At 39.9% G+C, this 20,766-nt stretch overlaps 1 protein-coding gene across 2 annotated transcripts; it reads right to left on the bottom strand.

Annotated features, from left to right (window-relative positions):
• Positions 1-143: 143 nt before the first annotated feature.
• On the bottom strand, positions 144-20,472 carry LOC135489907 (metal transporter CNNM4-like). Of its 2 annotated transcripts, XR_010447258.1 has the most exons (6): positions 19,040-20,472; positions 18,285-18,428; positions 16,079-16,210; positions 15,512-15,769; positions 9,153-15,045; positions 144-7,131 (listed from the first exon to the last, which is right to left on the bottom strand). XR_010447258.1 is itself a non-coding variant. In XM_064775534.1 (5 exons), the coding sequence occupies exons 1-5, from the start codon at positions 20,463-20,465 to the stop codon at positions 14,612-14,614; spliced, it is 2,394 nt and encodes a 797-aa protein (XP_064631604.1). In that variant the 5' UTR covers positions 20,466-20,472; the 3' UTR covers positions 144-14,611. The 2 variants fall into 2 exon arrangements, 1 of the variants encoding a protein (XP_064631604.1); XM_064775534.1 differs by having other exon boundaries at positions 144-15,045.
• Between the last annotated feature and the right edge of the window lie 294 nt (positions 20,473-20,766).

Here is a 20,766-nt window from a genome sequence, read left to right as displayed (position 1 = left end):
TTGGCACTACTGACTGAGCTTATGCAAAATTATCTTGTGCAAGGGGAGGAGCATACAATTGACCCAGGTATTCGAGGTTGGTCAGAGACTAGTTGGCAGTACAACAGTACAACATGCAGAAAAAGAATGAGAAAATATGTAAGTACAGTTCGATCACTGGCTGCCTTCATCACATTTATTTGTTCTTATGTACAAACATCACAATCAACTTCCATAATCATCCACAAGGTACAATCAATGGCATTGCTGGTCACCTCTTATGTAAAAACTTCACAAATATCTTTCATAGATGGAACAATCTATGGCATTAAAGGGGTAGGCCATTCATTCACACCAATTTACTGTTGGTCTAACTGTATCTATTTCCTATTTCTAACGCCACAGCTTTGTATAGAACTGCATTTCTAGTTTCCTGGACCACCAGTAATAATGAAAGGCGTACCCCTTTAAGGCTGTTTCTTCCCTAGTGGGAATTGAATAATTCCTAAAAGTTCAACAGATATCACATCTCAATCCATCAAGAGCCATTATCACTCCATCATTTCAGATTAGCCTACTCTTCGAATGAAATAGCTCTGTTGATGGCCATCTTTTTTAAAACACAGTTTGTAATTCTTTCTGGTTATCATGTGGTCAGCTTGACAGCAAATCCAGCTACAACTCCTTTAATGGGCAATTACTCTCCTTTAAGCTTAAAGGATTAGCTACTTTAAACTTAAAGGAGGAGTAGCATGATTTATTTACCTGGCCCATACTAAATGCAGCTTGACAGTAAATCCAACTACTACTCCTTAAATGGGTAATTACCCTCCTATAGTTTAAAGGATTAGCTGCCCCATGCTATTGACAGCAACACAGTCCTGTTAATGTACATACTTTCCAGATGCATCTTCTATAAATCCATGCTCTTCTATACAGGAACTTGGTATCAATGAGTGCTGGGCCAGAATAAACAATTCTTCAACTCCTCCTTTAACAGAAAGCTCTCTTTTGTGGGATCAAATGTCTCGTGAATTCTACATCACATTCTGATGACTCCTTTTCATTCTTACAACCATAACATGAACCACGTCAACAACGTAATGCATAATACAATAATTTTGATATAAAAGAACAACTCTAATAACTGCTGTCAACAATACGAGAATCGATGAAGAAAACTTGTAAAAGATATACCGATATATTTGATCATTGCAACGTGATTTTAACTGTAACACTTCCAAACGACACTAACAAGCTTACAGTCTAAAATGAATGTTATGCTGAAGTAAGAAATGTCGGAGTATTCTCACTGAATAGATGTGATAACTCTTCTGGAAATCCTTCACTAACATAATCGCCCTGGACTACCAAAGTTCCCCAGACTGCCGAGAATCTTAACTTAAAGGGACAATATAGGCAGCAGCTAGGCAGGCAAGATAAAGATACACAAATACACCAATAGATGGCTCTCACATCTCACAGTACGTCGAAATGATTTACGCTTGTACGAGGGATATATTTAGTGCTAAGTCTGACATGATCAAGGGCCCTTACTGTGTATACTAGTCACTTGAAGATGGCCAAATTAGCCCCTCTGCTGCTGCCTTAGAAGTGCACCTTTAACCTTGGGTACTCGAAGCAGGCCCTTTAACTTATTGAGCAGCCTTCCCTGGAAAGTGCTGTTTGAGACCCGCGAGAATGGCTGCATCGCAAGAAAAAATGAAATATTTTCCAATCATCCACGAGACAAACCAAATGTGCCAGTGTATTTCTCTCGACATGTGATGCAAATCATACTTGAAGAACCTTATTTAATGTTGGGATTTTTATAGCGCAGTATCCAGGCTGTTCGCCCGCTCAAAGCACTTTACATTATTACCCAGTCTCTCCTGAAACCTTTCAGGGGAACTCAAGGAGCAACTCATACAGCGTTCACTTGATCCTTTCAGACCGGTACCCATTTATACTCCTTGGTGGAGGGAGGCAACTGCAGGGTTAAGTGTCTTGCCCAGGGACACTGAATCAGTATTGTGGTTCCAACCTGAGTCGAACCCACGACCTTTCGGTTATGAGTCCGGCGCTCTAACCATTACTCCACTGATTCCCTATTATTCCCTATTATTACCAGATGAACACAACAATATTTCATTGAATGACTCCAACAGAACAGTTTTTCCTACGTTACTGATGAACATTTCCTTTCCCATGACAGGCCATCTCAGCAAGCTGGCAGGCTTGCCTGTTTCTCGGATATCTGGGGAATTGATTTTCTATGGTGAGTACACAATACACAAAGTATGGCATCATGGCAGAGTCAAATTTGACAGACAGAGTACTGATGGTCCTTCAATTCTTTTTGTTGTATACCTGAGCAGGCACAACAGTGATACATCAAAAAGTTAACAGAAACAATAGGTAGCATGTTTGTGTTCATTTTATGATGCACCCTAGAACCAGCTCTTCAATGATACAGGAGCTCTGTAAATATATTTCAGTAACAGCCATCTGTAATTTGTTCACACACTCAAGAAATGCGATATATACAGAGTCTTCAGTTTCTACACTATTATGAAAATAAAAATTTTTAAGCCACCTATTTTAAAAGTGATACTCCAGTCTCAGGGATGTAAGATTGTTCCTGGATATTCAAGCAAAGCCAAACTACCTGTTTGTTTAATGACATTCTAGTTGTTCTGGGATTGATGATTTTTGGACCATGGGTGACACATACATACATACACACATACTAAATTTAAATAGCGTCAAACTTGTCTGATGGTCATGAGGTCATGGGGGCAGTTTTGCCCTGAATTAATGAAACAGCCTTGGAGCCGTGAAACTAGAGTATATCTTGTCCTCAATAACAACATGTAGAAAATTGTATATATTAAACATCATGATAATGTCACCAACTTGGTGCTTTAACATTTCAATAAAGTGACCCACTCATAAATACAGCTTGAAATGTATGTGTCCATTGTGCAGTTACGACAAATCAAACTTGGCTTGTATAATAATGAATTATAATTGTCACCAACTTCAACGAAAGTAGTAAACTAAGTTCTAAGTATTTAATAAGCCGACATAAAATGTTGCCTTATCAACTTCGGACAAACTTCTGTCACCCTAAACATTATTTACTGGAGCCTTATTAGGTTTAAAGTCATCAAAATAAGATTTAGTTTTCATAATGAAATAAGCAGGCCATGGGACATGTCACTTTTTCAGCACGTCATGACATCCGGGGTCCGGTTTTTAGAAAGCATGTTAGCTAGTAACATCATGCCGACATGTTTTTACATGTGCATTGATGTACATGAAACAACATGTCAACATGATGTTATAAGCTAATATGCTTTCTAACAACCGGACCTAAGGGAAAGATGAGGGATTTTTGTCTGAAATAACAATCATCGAGTAACTACTTGAGAAGCCTTCTCACTCTCTCCAAATCGAAGATGGCAACAAACGTTGGTGGACGCTTGTAATTTAGACAACAACTTCCCTATCTTACACCTAACGATCATGAAATATTTTAAACCAAACCCAGTTCCCAAAAAACCAAAATCAATGGTCACCTGGAGACCACTATCTGTGTAGAGTCTCCTTTTGATATGCCACCATCTGAGAGACAGAGCAGGGAGGGGCCTGGAAATAACTCTGTGAAGCCAGCCTGCCCACGTTCACTAAAAGTTGGAACAAAACTTTCAGATTTTGTCTCCAGTTACCCAACCGCATTGGTAAGAAACCAAGACATACTTGCACATGCGTAAGCAGATACAAAAGCTGGACATTTTGTTTGAACTTCTGTCAACTGTGGCACCGATTCAAGTCCTCAACGGAGTACATATATGTGCATGTCACAGCAAAGCCAGGTGCATGTCGCTCTGAGTTTGGCAGGTTGAGACGGACTGTTTGTTCATTTCTCTGTCTTTTGCGAAATATGAGAACATCAATTTCTTCCATTATCTCCTGGTGTCATTTAGGCTCATCTCCTGTGCGACATGCCCCTGGTTTTGAATCGCATAACTGAAAGGCTGAATTGGATTTGGGACCTAGAGAGTAAATGCAGTTCAGCATCATAAGACAAATAATTGCCACGTTGTTAGGATACAGTCTGTTTTATCGCTGAGGTGTCATTGGGAATAATATATCTTCTGATGTAAACAAGAATTGATCGAATTGGTAAACGGGTCTCGATCTTCAGTGACTGAAAGTAATGCCGTATTTCTTGTCTTTGAAGAAGAGGTTTTTTTAAGGTATAGGTTTTTGGTACAGTCCAAATCACAATTGTTATCTCTAAATTCGCGTCATTGACGCGTTACTGCATGAGTGCGTAGCTAGAGCATAATTTACACAAAACGCAGAGAAAAGAGCATCAGTGGTGCGTCATTGATGCGCAACTTGCGCGTACGTTGACGTGAACCAGGATGGATGTCATTTGTGATTAGGACTGTAATACATGTCGTTATACATGTGTTCTACTTGCAGTGCACAATGACTGTGAAGTGAGATGATAGTGAACACAAGTAATTACAAAAACTACAGGGGAGCCTACCTTTAAGCAGACCCCAACGACACTAAATTGTGCAAATCTAGTACTTATAGTGTCTAAACTGCATAGCTGTCTATTGTCGAATGTGCACTGCCCCTTCAATCTTTTAATCAGTATAAATCGATTTCTCGCAATTCTATTTATTCATTACATATCCTATCTCTAGCAAGTCCAGCAAATCTAAATCACCATCTTACAGGTCCGGTGGAGGGCACAGAACGGATGACATGATCTCGGAGCTTTCTCAGCAAACTAAGGACACAGTGCCACACAATTTCTGAATAAAATATAAGTTCAACAACAAAGTAGGCAAAGCACATCAAGTTTTTAGACACACTGCATGGTGCTGCCATCATTTTCTAATCATTTAGAAACATGAAATTTTACACTTTCAAAATTTTCACGTTGCTGCTTATTGCATTGAAAATAGCCAACCCGGGCCAACATCCAACAGGTCTCAGTGCCATACACCATATGACCAAGGCTGCCGTTCAAGCCGGAAAAACATGTGAAATCCTGAAATGTTAGCCATAATTTCCCTAGAGAATGAGTTTCCCAGATTGCCAAGAATCTTATCTTAATTTTGGGTACTCCAGCTTACCGAGCAGCCTGCCCTGGATAGTGCTGCTTGAGCCCTCGGAGAATGACTGCATCACAGGAAAAATAGCCAAAGTGTGTACTTCCGACATCAGTCAATTTGAGAACAACCTGGTTTCTCAGGTTACTCTGTTATGCATGCACGCACAAAATCAATGCGATGCAAATCATTCTTGAGTATCCTTATTATTACCATATGAACACAACAATTCTTTGTTGAAAGACTCCAAGAAGACAATTTTTCTATTTTTATTGAATAACTTTCTTCTTTCCAAGGACAGGCCAGCTCCGCAGCAAGCTGGAAAGCCTGCCTGATTCTCAACAAACTGGGGAACTGATTCTCCAGGGTGACATAAACACAGGTGTACATATTTCCATTCAACATGCTGCCCTCTTACCTCACAAGGTCTTTTTGGGTTTTTTCTTTCTGCTCATAAATTTGTCCCTTAAAGTTTTCCGCTTGGACTGTTTTGCTTTGATTTTCTAGACATGCGAATTGAAGGAAAACAAGAGAATGTCATGTCATGTCTGTTGATGTGATTCTCGATAAGTGTGTGTGGGGGGGGGGGGGGGGGGATAATTACGAAACCTAAACTATATGTAATGTCATAGTTTTAAATGCAGCGCTCAATTTAAACACTGTGTCCCCCTATTCAAGCAATCCACACTTCAACGACTATTGGTAGTCTCTCCGGTCAGGATTTGACACACGGCCATGACTTTAAATGAAGTTTACTATATTTTCCACAAGTGTTACACGCAACAAAATTGTTTAAAAGTAACTTTCTATTAAAAGTGATGAAACCGACAGGTATAGGGGGTACAAGGTTCAGCACTGACCGTTGCATTAATCAAAAGGGAAATGTTACATACCAAGTTTAGTAAACATGCTAAATGTGGAAGAAAACTATGCAAGGCTTTCAGATATGGGACAGATAGGGCCTGGATTGAATCACCACGTCCAACGAGATGCAGTAACGAACTATTATTGGGTACAACATAAAACCATGTATTCTCTCGCTCAACAGTTGATAAGGATCCTTCATAGTGCATCAACATGAGGGCAGAATACATGTCTTGATAAGGAAAAAGTGGTACAGCAAGTCATAGTCTTGGTACAATCATAGCCCAAACCGTGTGAAAAACAGCTGGTTTAACACACTAATGCACACATAGGCTATAATTGTAACAGCGCTGTAATTGTACCACCTTACCATACACCCCATAATGTGCAGACATCACTGACCGCCTCATACTTGCACCCACTGCACCCTGGAGAATCAGTCCCCAAACCGACCGAGAACCTTATCATAATCTTGTGATTCAAGGCAGGCCTTCCAAGTAGTGTTTAGTGGTCGTGCCTGGAAGAGGCCTGGGAAAATGTTTGCATCCCAAGAAAAACAGCCAAAATGCCCACTCGTTTGAAAATAACCTGCGTCCATCTGGTGGCTAGGACACACCCGAACATCACATGCATTAAATTTTGGGGTGAATTGCCCAGCGGGTTCTTTCGTTGTGCACACACAATATCAGCTCATGTATACTCTGCAATCGTTCACTTTCACAATATTATTGAAAAAATTTCTCTGCTCCCACGACAGGCCGCTCAGCAAGCTGGAAGGTGCCACTCAGCAAGCTGGAAGGCGCCGCTCAGCAAGCTGGAAGGCCCACCTCATTCTCGGCAAGGTGCGGAATTTTATACTATCCATGGTGAACGGGGAACATGATCTGGAACCACTCTAAAAAAGGAAAAATCTGATTTATCAAATTTCACATGGCTAAATACAGCAACACATGTATTTCAAAACATTCATAAACTTTAATCCATAACAGTTCAAAGGAATGGGTTTTTTTAAAAACTTTTGTTGTGGGGATTATTAAGTGGTTAGCTGAATGCCCTTGAGGTGTAGAGTGAGTAGGTATTAAGTGGTAAATCAACTAAAATGTTGATAATATATCTTTCCTGTATGGAGTATAGACCCAGTGAGTGTAAATGCCTGAAAGAGAACATTATTTATATTTAGCTTCAAAATGTTACATAATGTACAATCTTACCAACTAATTTTCTTTAGTTTGCACTCCCAGAGCCCGAATTAATGAGGACTTTTCAAATAGCATTCAGTTGCATTTTTGGGATTTGCTGCATTTATCATTGCATAAATAATAGGCAGTTTACACTTTTTTGATACACCCTGTATGATAGTTATATATAATGAGGACGACTTTCCCTGGGCAATCAATACTGTCAAAATTGCATACCTGACTGGCTGACTTCCATACATTATTCATCTACGAAAATTTATGTCAATCAATGAATGAAACATGCACATATTATATGCACTGAAAGGTTATTGAACTATCAAATTCCTAGGTTAACTTTGACCGAGGACAGGGCTTATTGATTGTTGTTAACTGAGTTGAAACACTAGCCGATATCTATGAACTGAACTTTTTAGGTTTTTTCTCTCTCAATCTGGCTGGTCTGAATAATCTACAGTGGAACATCCCTTAGCGGACACCTCTCTATTGAGGACAACCTCTCTATTAAGAACACTAGTATTGGTCCAAAATTGGTTGTTTCCATTCAATTCGACATCTGTAATCAGGACACCTCTCTAATAAGGACAGCATATGTCAGTCCCGAGGGTGTCCTTAATAGAGAGGTTCTATTGTATATGCAATTATAAGTAAGATTTACTGTTCTTGTTTTTCACTTTTTCGAAAAACAATTCTTGAGGTTGAAATACACAGCAAAAGAGTACTTTGTAGAATACAATCGAGGATTGATAAAGACTTCATAAAGATCATAGCCTTTATCGATTCTTGATAATGGACCTTTGAAAAAAGAATGAGAGTACATGTAAATGCTAAAATATTCAAAAAAGAACGAACAAAATTCAGAACAGTGAGAAAATGTCTAAAAATAGTGACAGTTCTGTCACCAACTATCCTAAATTGAAACCAGTTCAAGGTTATCAGATGTGGCCTTTTATCGAGATTAATTAATTACGTTATCTAGCTAGGTTAAATTACCCGGAGAGAATTTCAGACAGCAGTTAATTAGTTCATGGTGTCGAGTGGCTTATCAGGTGGCTCTGTTTATTCGAGATTTTTACCATTAGTGTATTTTTATAGTTATAGCATCTGTGGCATTTGCGCTTATCAAGATCTTGAAAACATTAATTTATGTATGTTCGCTATCTTAGCATACATGTACATGTTCATTGATAGAATGGAGATAATTGGAATACAGTGCAGTGCTGAGCTTTTTTGGTGTTGGTACTATTTCAACCAGAAAAGGTTAAAAATCAGACGAACCTGTCCCTGCACAAAAAAACTCAATGACAACGTTTTCCAGGGATACACGGAGCTGCCATGACAACCTGGCAATCTGTGGCCATCTGAAGTCTTTAGGGTGAATTGCAGGACATATTGTTAGAAGCAGTGCTCAAGGCATTATAGATAGGGAAACCTAAAGCCTATAACTGTACCGCTATTATAATAGAGAATTTCCATGCAATTTGCTTTGCTAAACACAACATTTTAAAAGATTTAATTACCGCTCAGGGGAAGATTTAATTACCACTCCAATAAAGTAATATGGCCAAAATACCTTTTCTGGGATCCGGGAACATGCATTTCCTTAGAACAGGGCAATATGCATGAGGCCCCCAATGACAATGTATCCGGAGTTGTGTTTTGGGGGAGGGAGGGAGGGGGTTGCTCTCACACCCGAATGCACATAATCATTAGCAAGCATCATCAGGACTTAATCTTATACACATACTCCATGCTGAGAATGCCAAAATGACTCCAGAATAGGAGAGAAAAACTATCTGTAAACACAAAGTTTCAAAAAATCATTGAGTATTATTTTTATTGGATAAAGAGAGAATATATAATGAGATACTGTGTTTTAACAAAGGAAATAACAAAGGAGAAGATTAAATTGTAAATTTTGGAAAGCAAGTTTGAATGCTATGCGTGCAGGCATTAGCAATTATGAATGCGGTCTTACCAACAAGAATGGTGAGGTCCACACTCAATAGAAACTGGACAGTCTTCGTATTTTTTGACGCCATCCTTTTACTTTAACTTTTAGCAGCTGAATACAAGAAATTATTCTGGTTAGCAATGCATAGGAATGATATTGAGAAAATCGCAAAAGGAGAAAAAGTTACGCATTACAAGCAACTTAGATTAGGTTTTTAATTGGATTATTTCGTATTCAAGGTGAATAAAACGGAAAATTTCGTAGTCTCTTGCAAAAGAATCAAAGTCAGTTATCTAAGGAACAGTTTAAAAGATACAAGGAGAGTTTTACCATCAAGGCTACTAAATTGATTGATGGATTAATTATTGAACCAGATATGTTAGAAACACATGACAGGAGTTTCAGATTGTCATTTCTTTGTTTTTGCATTCACTAGCACGAGCTCAAGGAAACAAGCACTGACTGAGTACGCCCCCTATCCAATGTCCCTTTGCAGCTGTGCAATAATACACGCTTCATGTTCATCAAATCCATCATGGACAGTATTTTCTCCATTTTCCTCAAGAATATAAAACACTCCAGGGGGTGCGCAAATTTACTATATTCTGGACACTGGATTTGCATGCTGGATTCATTTTCAATCATTGGATTTCACCGCCTGGATTCTTGATTTTAAATCATTGGATTGCACCGCCTGATTTTCCAATCTCGTCTCAAAAAAATGAAAAGCACAGCCTAATCGGCTGCGGCTGGTTTGGAATTAGAGATCACACGTTTATGATTTTGTGATAACTGCTTAGCACAACCGAGCAGCTGGGGGGGGGGGGGTATAGGGTCCTTAATTGGGTTCAAAATAGCGGTGGCACACACTACCCTTAAGGCACCTCAATTATGATAGCAATACTGGCGCAGTCTATCTAATCTCATTGCCTGGAGAGGAGATTGGAATATCCAGGCGGTGCAGTCCAATGACTAAAATGTTGAATCCAGCATCCAAAATCCAATGTCCAGGATCCACTAAATCCAAACAATCCACCATAGGAGCTTTATATTTGAAATCCAGGAGCTTATTTTGAACTCCAACAACTTGAATTCAATACCCAAGAACTCTAATTTCTATGGACTTAAACTGAGTTAGTAAAATGCAGTGGCATACTTTCAAACATTTTCAACCGACTAAAGAGAGTTGTTGTTTGACATGCATATGTGACTACAGGGATGCACAGGGGTGGGATTGGGAGGGCTGTGACAGAGTGGCATGCCTTTTTGCAAGTTTCACGCCCTATGAGTAGATCAGTCACAAGACCTCTTGGCAATCTCGTCAAAGGCTGCAGAAAAATCTGAAGCTACTTCAGATTCAGCTGGAGTCTAGGTACAAATAAAGACGTCAGTATAGGTTGTTGGGCACGGTACTACATAATCGTTATCATCATTCATCATCATCATCATCATAACAGCGTCAAAGTTCCTGGCGAGTTCCAAAATTTCATGGTTAATTAAATTTTTTAAAAGATTTTGCATGAATGGGGGGGGGGGGGGGGGGGCGTGCATCTGGTTATGCCTCTGAATGTGGTTCAAAAACAAACAAGTCTGGTAACATAAAGGGAAAATTAGATGCAAAAACTGATTGACGTGATATGTAATTCTACTGTCTATGATGAGAGTTAAAATCAAACAAGTGATTCACAAAAACTTTGTAAAACTATGGAGTACAAAATCATATTATTCGTTCGAATAAAAAATACAAACAGTACAGGTTTTCCACACAACTTCATTGAAGCTACATCGACCACAAATTTGACATTGATCAATTACCGGTACCAAAATGCAATTAGAAAAAAAATTAAAAAAATTAAATGTACTTTACCTTTTTACAACTGATTATCCACTACTAGTACTTAACTTGACAACATGGTACCAAGTTTACATGACAAACTTGTAGTTATTTATCTAATCTATCCCACCTACTTGCATTGTGATCTATTTTAGCCATCTTTCCTTTCAGAGTGATTATCACAAGCCCAAGCTACAAAAATGTACTTAATGCACAAAGCCCAAGCTGAAATGTACATGCTTGGCTACATGCACATTTGTGTCTTGGGCTTTGTACATGTACATTTGTGCTTGGTTTTGTACATAAACAAAGCCCAAGCTACAAATGTACTTAAGGCACAAAGCCCAAGCTGAAATGTACATGCTTGGCTACAGATGTACATGCACATTTGTGTCTTGGGCTTTGTACATGTACATTTGTGCTTGGTTTTATACATGAACAAAGCCCAAGCTACAAATGAACATGTACAGAGCCTGAGCACAAATGCACATGTACATTTGTGCTTGGTTTTGTACATGTACAAAGTCCAAGCTACAAATGTACATGTACAAAGCCTGAACACAAATGCACATGTACAAAGCCCAAGCACAAATGCACATGTACAAAGCCCAAGACACAAAAGTGCATGTACATCCGTAGCCAAGCGTACGAATCTCATCATCAACAAGATAAACTACCCAACCGATCTTGGTCAATTTGTTCCATCTTATCTGCAAGCCTAAGCTTGCCGCCTAGTGCTTGTTATATTTTGTAGTTGACAGCTCTGCCAATGGCTTGGAGATCACAGATTTGAATTCCACCCCGCACCAGTCATGCCATTCTATCCTGGGCACCACATCACGTTCAGTACATCCTGAGGAAATCAGGGGTTAATATTCTCTTCTCCGACTGACTCCGGCCCTGCACAAAACCCCCCAAAATATTTCCCCGTGGTACAGACGGACATCGCTTTTAAGTCAACATCCATGCTTTTAACTGTCAACCTCGGTTCCAGTACTTCTCATGATTTTCATGAATGGAAATGGTTTGCCTAGAATCCTAGAACTAAGGTTACTTACTTTGAGATGCAGTGCGGACCTCTGAGATGATGTTTAGGATTTTTTCCCTATTGGCAAAATAACAACCAATGGAAATGCGAATTTGGGTATCATTGCTCTATTGAAAATCCTTGAATCAGATACTAGCGACGCTCTAATTAGCGAATTTTGTTTTGTGCCTTTGTTGGCCAATAAGGGGGAAATGTCTGGGGGGGGGAGGGTTAGTGAGCAGGGCCGGAGAACATGGAGAAGTGAACATTAACTCCTGACTCCCTAGGATGTGAAGAGTTGACAGCTATACTTTTTTCACAAAAGTGGAGGGGAATCATCATGTGATGATGGCTCCATGCAGTCATCACCAAGAAAGCACACTATGCTGATATCCCTGACATTATAAGGCCCAAAGTTAAAAAACAACCTTACGGACAAGATGGATACATTGAACCAGTTTGCATATCGAAGTCATGAGGCTACTGGGACAAACGTGACAAAAAGCTTTCATCAACAAAAATTAACCTGAAATCAACGTAGAATACTGAAATTTTAATCGCATCACATAAAACAGTGCAAGTGCAAAAAGGATCAGGCAAACTTTTAAAAACACAGAGATGATGTGAAAAGATTCACAATTGAGGTTAAAGGAACTATATTTGCCAATTTCCATATCGCTTTATTTTAGCAATTCGAGAAAAATTTCCGAATAAAATTTCTATGATTTTTATTTTGGTGGATTACAAAATTTCTTTTGGTTTTCATATGTGCAATTGCAAACGAATATTTGGCCATTAACAGTAATTTCTGAAGAACAAATAATTTTTACGCTCAAATCAACCTCAGGTATGAACTTGTAAAGCGAAAAATGAAAAGACTAGAATATTTTGTGATCAAGGGCTAATTTGGGAAAATTGTAGAAAAACCATCAGATTCTCATACTGTCGCTTTCCAAACAACATCCATCGTTAAGCTTTCGTTTTGAAAAGAAGTCAGCGTGAGTACAAATCACATCAAAATTAATCATGTACCAGAAAAATGTTATCCGTTTGCGTCCTGGCTATACAGGACGTCCCGAGGCCGAAACCACAACTGTGTCCATCTGGTAACATGGAAAATATGACATCATATGCTGCGGATTACTCTATGGTGAATGCACAAAAAATCAATGTGTGTACATTTTCCAATTTTTTCGCTATCCATAGGACAAACTGTTGGTGCATATTTTTCCATGTGGGATGCAATCATGCTTTACTTTAATACCAGATGAACACAACAACATTTCACTGAAAGACCCCAACAACACATTTTCCCCACCTTTATTGAATAACTTTTTTCTTTTCCACGACAGGCCAGCGCAGCAAGCTGGATGACCTGTCTTATTCTCAACAAATTGGGGAATTCATTTTCCAGGCATTTGATACTGCTTATCAAAGAAAGAAAGAAAATCAAACAAAAAAATTTGCTGTCCGCCACATGCGCTTGCAAACTGCGAGAATCAAATAATTTTTCGTTGAGCATGATTACCGGAGGTAACTGTTTTATCATGGAATGAAAACAAGAAGAGATCCTTAGACATTCATGATTTACTGGTCTGAACATTTTCATACCTCTTCAACACGTTCAAAGATCTGACAAAACTTTGGACCCGAAAAACTGGTATTTGTTCTAAGTTTGTATGATGCATGGGTTTTTGCTAAAGAAACAAGTTTGATCTGAATGCAGCCATTTCTGTTATTTGTTCAAATCATACATAACATCATGTAACCCTTTGCCTATGGTCTCCAAGCCCCTAAAAAGGCAAACCAGTGATTCGAGCACCAGCCCTTCAAACAACTTGTACTTGCTTTTCCCTTTTCCATTTTATTATACAAAATTCTAGAACTATTTTCCTCACTCTCCAACCATTCACGACAAACACACAAGGTCATGGAGCTTCTGCATGTATCACAACACAATTGGTACTAGCCACTCCTATCAACACTATGTACATAACCTTACCATTATCCATGGCACAGGAAATCATGTAGGGTGTGACACGAAAAACGCCAAAGTCCATTTGGTAGGATCAGTGCCCGGTTCAAGTACAGACAGATGAATACCAAACTTGGGAAATTCGATTCCACATTCTTTGAGGTACAGTGTCTTAATTTCTACCCCAACAACAACAAATGTACCAGTAGAAGCAATGATATTATTAGTGCACATACAGTCTAGTGTTAGGTGAAAACTGCTGCTACTGAATCGAAATGGTAAATCCCAATTTTTGAAGTACACCAAATGCAGTACCAAACTCAATACATGGTACACAGTACATGTTATGCAACATATCATACTAAGTGTCAAAGAAAACATGTCATACTTTAGATCGTCAATAGTTCCTTCCACAATGAAAGTTACTCCTAAAATGCATCTTGTTTACAAAATCGGAACATTTAGTTAAAACATTCCAAACAGAAACAAGAGAGTCTAATTGCGAAATGAAAGTAGGACATTTTTTATTTGACATGTAGTACATTGTAGTACATTGGGCACTTATTTATACTAAGTGTTCAAGATGTCACGGCAGAAATGACAGGTTAGAAACTTTGGTAAGACTCCGCCTTACCAGGGGACCTTTGTCAGAGTTTTGTTGGGTGGTCTTTACCAGAATCCGTAGGGTTACCATCGGAGTCAATCAGCCTCACGGACAACGAATTAACACTGACCTTGTCAGAGCTATCATTGTTTTTGTCTTGAGCATTGTCGTCATCGTCCTCACCGGCAGCTAACGGGGCTTCCCTGGGCAATTGACAGCGCGACCATTCCTTCAAGAATGGGTCCTCGGCGTCCTGGGTTTCGTGGTGCGATGATTTCGGGTGTCGTTCGACCAGCGTGGCGCGGTAGGCCGCCACGTAGTGTGCACGGTGGATCTTTAAGAATTGTACGTCGGTGAGTGCCTTCACCGAGAAGTCTGGGTTGTAGGTGGGTTGTCTGTGGTAGTAACTCGGCCCAACGCTGGCCAAGCTGGCAATACTTCCACTGCTCTGGGACCTGGTCAGAATTGGTGGAACTCCTGCAAGTACACAGTTTTGATGAACGTTTAAAAGGTGTCACCAGTCAGGCAAGGATCCCTTGGATTAAGAGCTGTCCCCAATTAGTGGATTTTCACCCTTCACACCTGTAGAATCAGTTGCACCCAGTGACCCCTCATGCCAAAGTCAAGTTGCCGTCGCTAGACTTATGAGATACTAACACTGAACAGTGTATTTTCTATCAGTTTTGTACAAAAAGTGATGGAAACAGCTTAATGAGGGAACGTCAGGGAAACAGCTCATTACATTTGGGTTGTCTCAGGGAAACAGCTCATTACATTTGGGTTGTCTCAGGGAAACAGCTCATTACATTTGGGTTGTCTCAGGGAAACAGCTCATTACATTTGGGTTGTCTCAGGAAACAGCTCACTACTAAAGTAAAAACAGTCGTTGATTTGCCAATACGGAAGTGTAAATAGAAACAGACCGTTTTTAATCAAAACATACCTTGAAGAGCCTGCACACCGAAGTACATAAACGGCCCGCCCTCAAATATCAACTTCTCCTTGCCAATTTCGACCTGAACTCGACCAATCAGGATCATCGCAAAGAAGTCACACGGCATGCCTGCCTTGAATATCACATTTTCATTGGAGCCTTCCGCTTCTGCATTCGGCTTGTATTGCAAGTTGACCACGATGTCCTGTTTCAGAAGACGCTGCAAGACCGTCTCGGAGATCCACTCGGATTTGAAAGGATCCAAGGCTGAAATTATAAAAGAAAAGTGAGACTGAATCAAATGCAAAAGAAGAAGAAAATAAAACAAGAGGAATAAAGCTCAGAAGATTTTTCATCAAAAAAGAAACCTTCATGTAACCTACAGTTCAGTGAGGGTAAAGTGTGGGTAAAACTCACACAAAAGGGCACGATACTTGCAAGGGAATTCCCAGACGACCTCAATTTTCTGATGACATAGTGTAGGCATATCCTTTCAAGTTCATGTACATGTAGTTACATATTGTTACCAGGATTACTCTGCTAAAAGTAGAGCTCTAGGTTTTATAGAAAACTTACTAGTGGACAGATACTGGAAAGTGGCAAGTGAGAGCTGTGGAGACATCCGTGGCTTATGTTGCTCATCAGGGGCGTTGAACATGGTGAAATCCTGTCTCTTCAGGTTACGAGGATTCTTCATTTTGTTGTCAGCTAAAAAGAGAAGATTATGGGTGAAGAATCAATTAGGCTGATGCTGGACTAGAAACATTCCCCGATATGAATCGCAAATTGCAAGAATATTTTAAGCACTCTTTCTACTTAAGAGTCTATTTTGATTCTGTATGTACAATTGACATCTTTTGGATGATCAATGATCACAATTTTCTTCGTGAATTTTTATCTTCATGTACATAGAGACATACAATGAAGCAAGGAAGGTACATGAGGTTCTGATGCTTTTTTAAGCATTTCTTTGTTCAAAGGAACTCACACGGTGGCAGGGTCACCGGTTTAAAACATGATGCTTAAAATTGTGTTTTTTAGTTACAGTAGAACCTATCTATCGAGGACACCCTTGGGACCGACTTACTACTTTATAGTTGTCCTGAGTAGAGAGGTCGAACTGAATGAGAAAAACCCATTTGGGCCCAATACTGGTGACCTTAATAGAGAGGGTGTCCTCAATAGATAGGTGTCAGGTAAGGGAGGTTCCACTGACTGTCATTCATTCAAAGAATGTTGCATTTGAAGTGTCTATCAGACCTGTGCAAAATAACAAGAAATCTGGGGCATCAGGTATTAAGGTAGAATGGGGTAATTGTAGCCCCGGTTTAATTGTAGCCCCTGCCTATGGTACTGATTGATATCCCTATGCATCAAACAATGCAGGGACTACAATTACCCCACTCTACCTTATAGAAGTATCTTAGTTGTTGGATAACCGACACTCAACCACACCCAGTCACTCAAAGAAGTATTGCCGTGGACTTAATGACCAACTTCGCCAATATTGGATAGAACATAAAAATTATGATCATTCGATCACTGTAAATATCTGAACGCAATTGCTGAGCAACATAGCCATGTACCGATCGAGCCAAAATTGATCAATTTCCGGATTCATCAGCCTAATCAATCAAGCAGATAATTGAACTTTGTGCCAAGGAATCAATAAGAATTACCATCAGCATTTACAGACAAATCTATAGAAATTCCATGTAGGCAATTCTATACAGCATACTGATCAAATTTTTGATCATCATGTGCAGTCATAATTGCCATGTTGATACATGAGTGATGTATTTTATTATTTCAAATATTCCTGGGACATGTAGGTCGAACATGTCAAATGTATTTGCAAACCATCAAATGACCTTAATTGGTATACATGTCTACATATAATTACACCCTCAAGTCATCACATGCTCTGACATGTCTGAGACAAGAAATGGCCTAATTTTTTTCAAAAGCCTTGAGCATGTTTTTACAAAATTTCAATCAGCAATAACTAAACCTGATCTGCAATAATGACGTTGCATTTGATACCTCGGTAGGTGATTGCACATCATGTTGCCAATTTCAAGTCAAAAGTGTCACAAGTGCAAATTTGCAAATCTAGAAACTGAGGGAGATTGCCATACCAGGGTTTAAAACTATTTGATGTCATTCCGCTCAGAGTTTTGACGCATAGCCTGGTGAGAAGCACTGCGAATCTAGATGCCTATACCCTTTGGCATCACCACCATACAGTGTTCTCCACAAGGCCATTTGTCAGGGTATCCCACCCTACCTTAGCAGCTTACGAGATGCCAATACCTTGGAAGAGCCACCCTACCTTGCTCTAGAATTTTGTAAAGAATTTCTGTTGGGCCATTCTACCTTGTGTTGCACACTGGCAAAACTTCTTGATATCAAGGGTACATCTTCCACCCTACCTTGAGAAAACCCTGCAGAGAACCTGAAGACAACATCAGGGTTCTCCACTAGCGTAATGGTATGGCAGACCGCCTGACCAAAAAAAGACCCAGGGACACCTCTATTCCACTTCCATTAGCCCCATTACATGCATTATGCCTCTAAAGACATGAAAAATGCTTTAAAAGTTCATAAAAGTCCAGAAATGTAACTAAAAAAGAACTCTGAAGAAAAATCACGATTTTTTCCCCCCCGCACGCACGAACGATTTCGACAAATTTCGTAGATCAGCCAGACCATTCACAGGCCCTGCGGAAAACACGGAACACGAGAATTGGAAATGGACGAAACAGGGGTGACAAAAACTTACTGATTGTGTCAGTCTCGTCGACTATCTCCGCCTGAATAATCTCTTCAATGATGTCTTCTAAAGTTAGCAAGCCAATAATCTCATAGAATGGGTCGCCTTCTCCTTCGCTGTTGATACGCTGAACGAATGCCATGTGGGAATGACCTGGAGAGAAAAAACATGACAAACATCAACACAAATTCTAGTCCTTCTTGTTCAAGTCCACCAGCCTGCTGTGACCAACGATTCCCAACACGTGGCCAACTTGATCATTAGCCAACTGAATACAAGATACTTTTGCAGAAACTTGGGAATTTCAACAAGAAGTGGCCCAGTGCCGTGGACATCAAGTGATGGACATTATCACTACATGTAGCATGACTTACCTGATGACATTTTAATCAAAAAAAGCCTCCTCTATTTAGAAACCTATATGCAATTCAAATCTAATTTTACTTTCTATTAAAGGCAAATTTACATGAGTCTTCTTTACCAAATAGCACAATGCATTTTGTAGGAAGATGCAACAAATCATAACAACCGTTCATTTATTTTGCTGCATCATGTTACAGGGAAATACTGTTCTTCTGTGACAATGTATATGTATGTACATATCTTCATCAATTTGCATCATAGGAAAGACCAGACTGTGAGATTGACTGGATTGAGTGAGTTTACCGAGAATGTACAATGTATGAAGTAAGACTGTAACACTGACTGGATTGAGTTGACTGAGAATGTGAACAAATGTTTTCCTCTCTATTCGTATAATTTACCTTTTTTGAATTCGGCCAACATGTTATCGAGTTTATCATCCTCGTAGACAAAACTGATAGGATGATTGTAAAACTGACAGATTGCTTTGAGAGGCGTCTTGTCGTCTGGATCGACGAACGCCAAATCCTTGATGTTTAGCAGAGCAATAATATTGGAGCGCTTATCCCCATACACCGGAATCCGAGAGTACCCCCTTTTCATTATTTCTGACATCGTCTCAAAATCGAGGACATTATCTTCCGAGATCATGTAAGCATCGTCTAAGGGCGTCATCACATCCTTGACCGTCTTTTTACTGAATTCCATTGCACCGGATATGATATCAATCTCGCCTTTTTCTAAGTCATTGCTAGAAATTTTGATAAGTTCCATCAGTTTTTCACGATTATACACCTGGCCGATTTCCTCACCAAGAATGCAATCAAGAAGTTTACTTATCGGGAATGATAGCGGAAATGTTAGCAGCATGAATATTTTTGTGACCCATATCGTTTTGGCACCGACTGCAAGACCATGTCTTGAGCAAATACTCTGGGGAACAATTTCTCCAAATATCACAATACCTAATGTGGCACCAATAACAGCGATAATACCACTAGTCAAATCGTCTAACAATATCGTCATAGTATTATTGACCAATACATTGCCCAATAACAATGAGCACAACAAGAAATTTCCTCGCTTTCTCAACGGCTGTATGACATGTGCATACCGTTTTTCCTTTTCCTTTCCGCATTTTTCGATCACCTTTAACTCCGTCTGGTCCAATGCCATCAGGCCTAAATTCAACCCGGAAAACAACCCAGACAAAGTGAGTAAAAATGCAATCAAACAACACTGTAACCAAATCGGCATCAACGTTGTCGGTTTCACCTCTGGTGCTGTTTTAAATATGCACCATTTGTCCATACCCTGATGGGTGAACTTTGTGACTGCAACATTGTCTAGCTTTTGCATGTCGACACTGCCCCCTGTTGCGGAGGCGGACGACGTCACCGAATCTGCTCCTGGGAGTAACGGTAACGACTCATCGGGGATCTGCACACAAATGAAATAGTATTCTTCATCGTCGCGCAGTTCCTGGAGGGTGACCTCAAGCAGCGCAGTTGTTTTATCGTCATCGCTTTCAATAACTGAAAACGTCTCCGACCTTCGTAGGTGAGTACAGTCTGTAGTGACATTTCCTGGATTCGTTGTGAATGCCACTTTGGTACCTGGGCCGAGGTTGGCTCCGAAAATTCTCAGCTTTGTCAAGCTCCCTGCTATGATTTCCAGGACGCCGTCCACGTATTTTGAGGAGGCACCTTCATCAGCTCGTATGCCGCTAACGATAGGCACGGCAATTTGCTCGCTGAGGCCAATTTGTTGACAGAAAATGAGGGAAATACACAGGAGCAGATAAATACTCCCCCGTCCGTCAGCCATTTTGTGGAAAACTATTGCCCTGACCGTGTATCCTACCTGGGTTAAGAACGAACGAAGCCTAATACCATTAGGCCCCGCCTCGTGGCGCTGAGGCGATTTTGGGTTGGCAGATCTTCGGCTGGGATAAGTTTTAGTGTTTTCACAGGGATTTGAGGCAAAAAGTGAGAATTGATTACTAGAAATTAAAAATTCCACACCTCTTAAAGAACTCCAACAGAACTTTTTGCCTCAATCCAGGAAAACCCCTCGGTGTAAAAATATGACGACAAACTGACAAAAGGGCAAGGCTAGCCAACCAATC

The sequence above is a fragment of the Lineus longissimus genome, chromosome 6, assembly GCF_910592395.1.
Source record: "Lineus longissimus chromosome 6, tnLinLong1.2, whole genome shotgun sequence".
In the NCBI taxonomy this organism is placed as follows: Eukaryota; Metazoa; Nemertea; class Pilidiophora; order Heteronemertea; family Lineidae; genus Lineus; species Lineus longissimus.
The sequence above is the reverse complement of the archived record's forward strand: the minus strand, read 5'-3'. Positions and strand labels throughout refer to the sequence as shown.

Coding starts and splice junctions, on each gene's coding strand:
- LOC135489907 (XM_064775534.1), bottom strand. CDS start 20,465: ATGGCTGACGGACGGGGGAGTATTTATCTGCTCCTGTGTATTTCCCTC. Junction 16,211..18,284: donor CGACGAGACTGACACAATCA/GTAAGTTTTTGT, acceptor TTCTCTTTTTAG/CTGACAACAAAATGAAGAAT. Junction 15,770..16,078: donor TTTCCAGTATCTGTCCACTA/GTAAGTTTTCTA, acceptor TTATAATTTCAG/CCTTGGATCCTTTCAAATCC.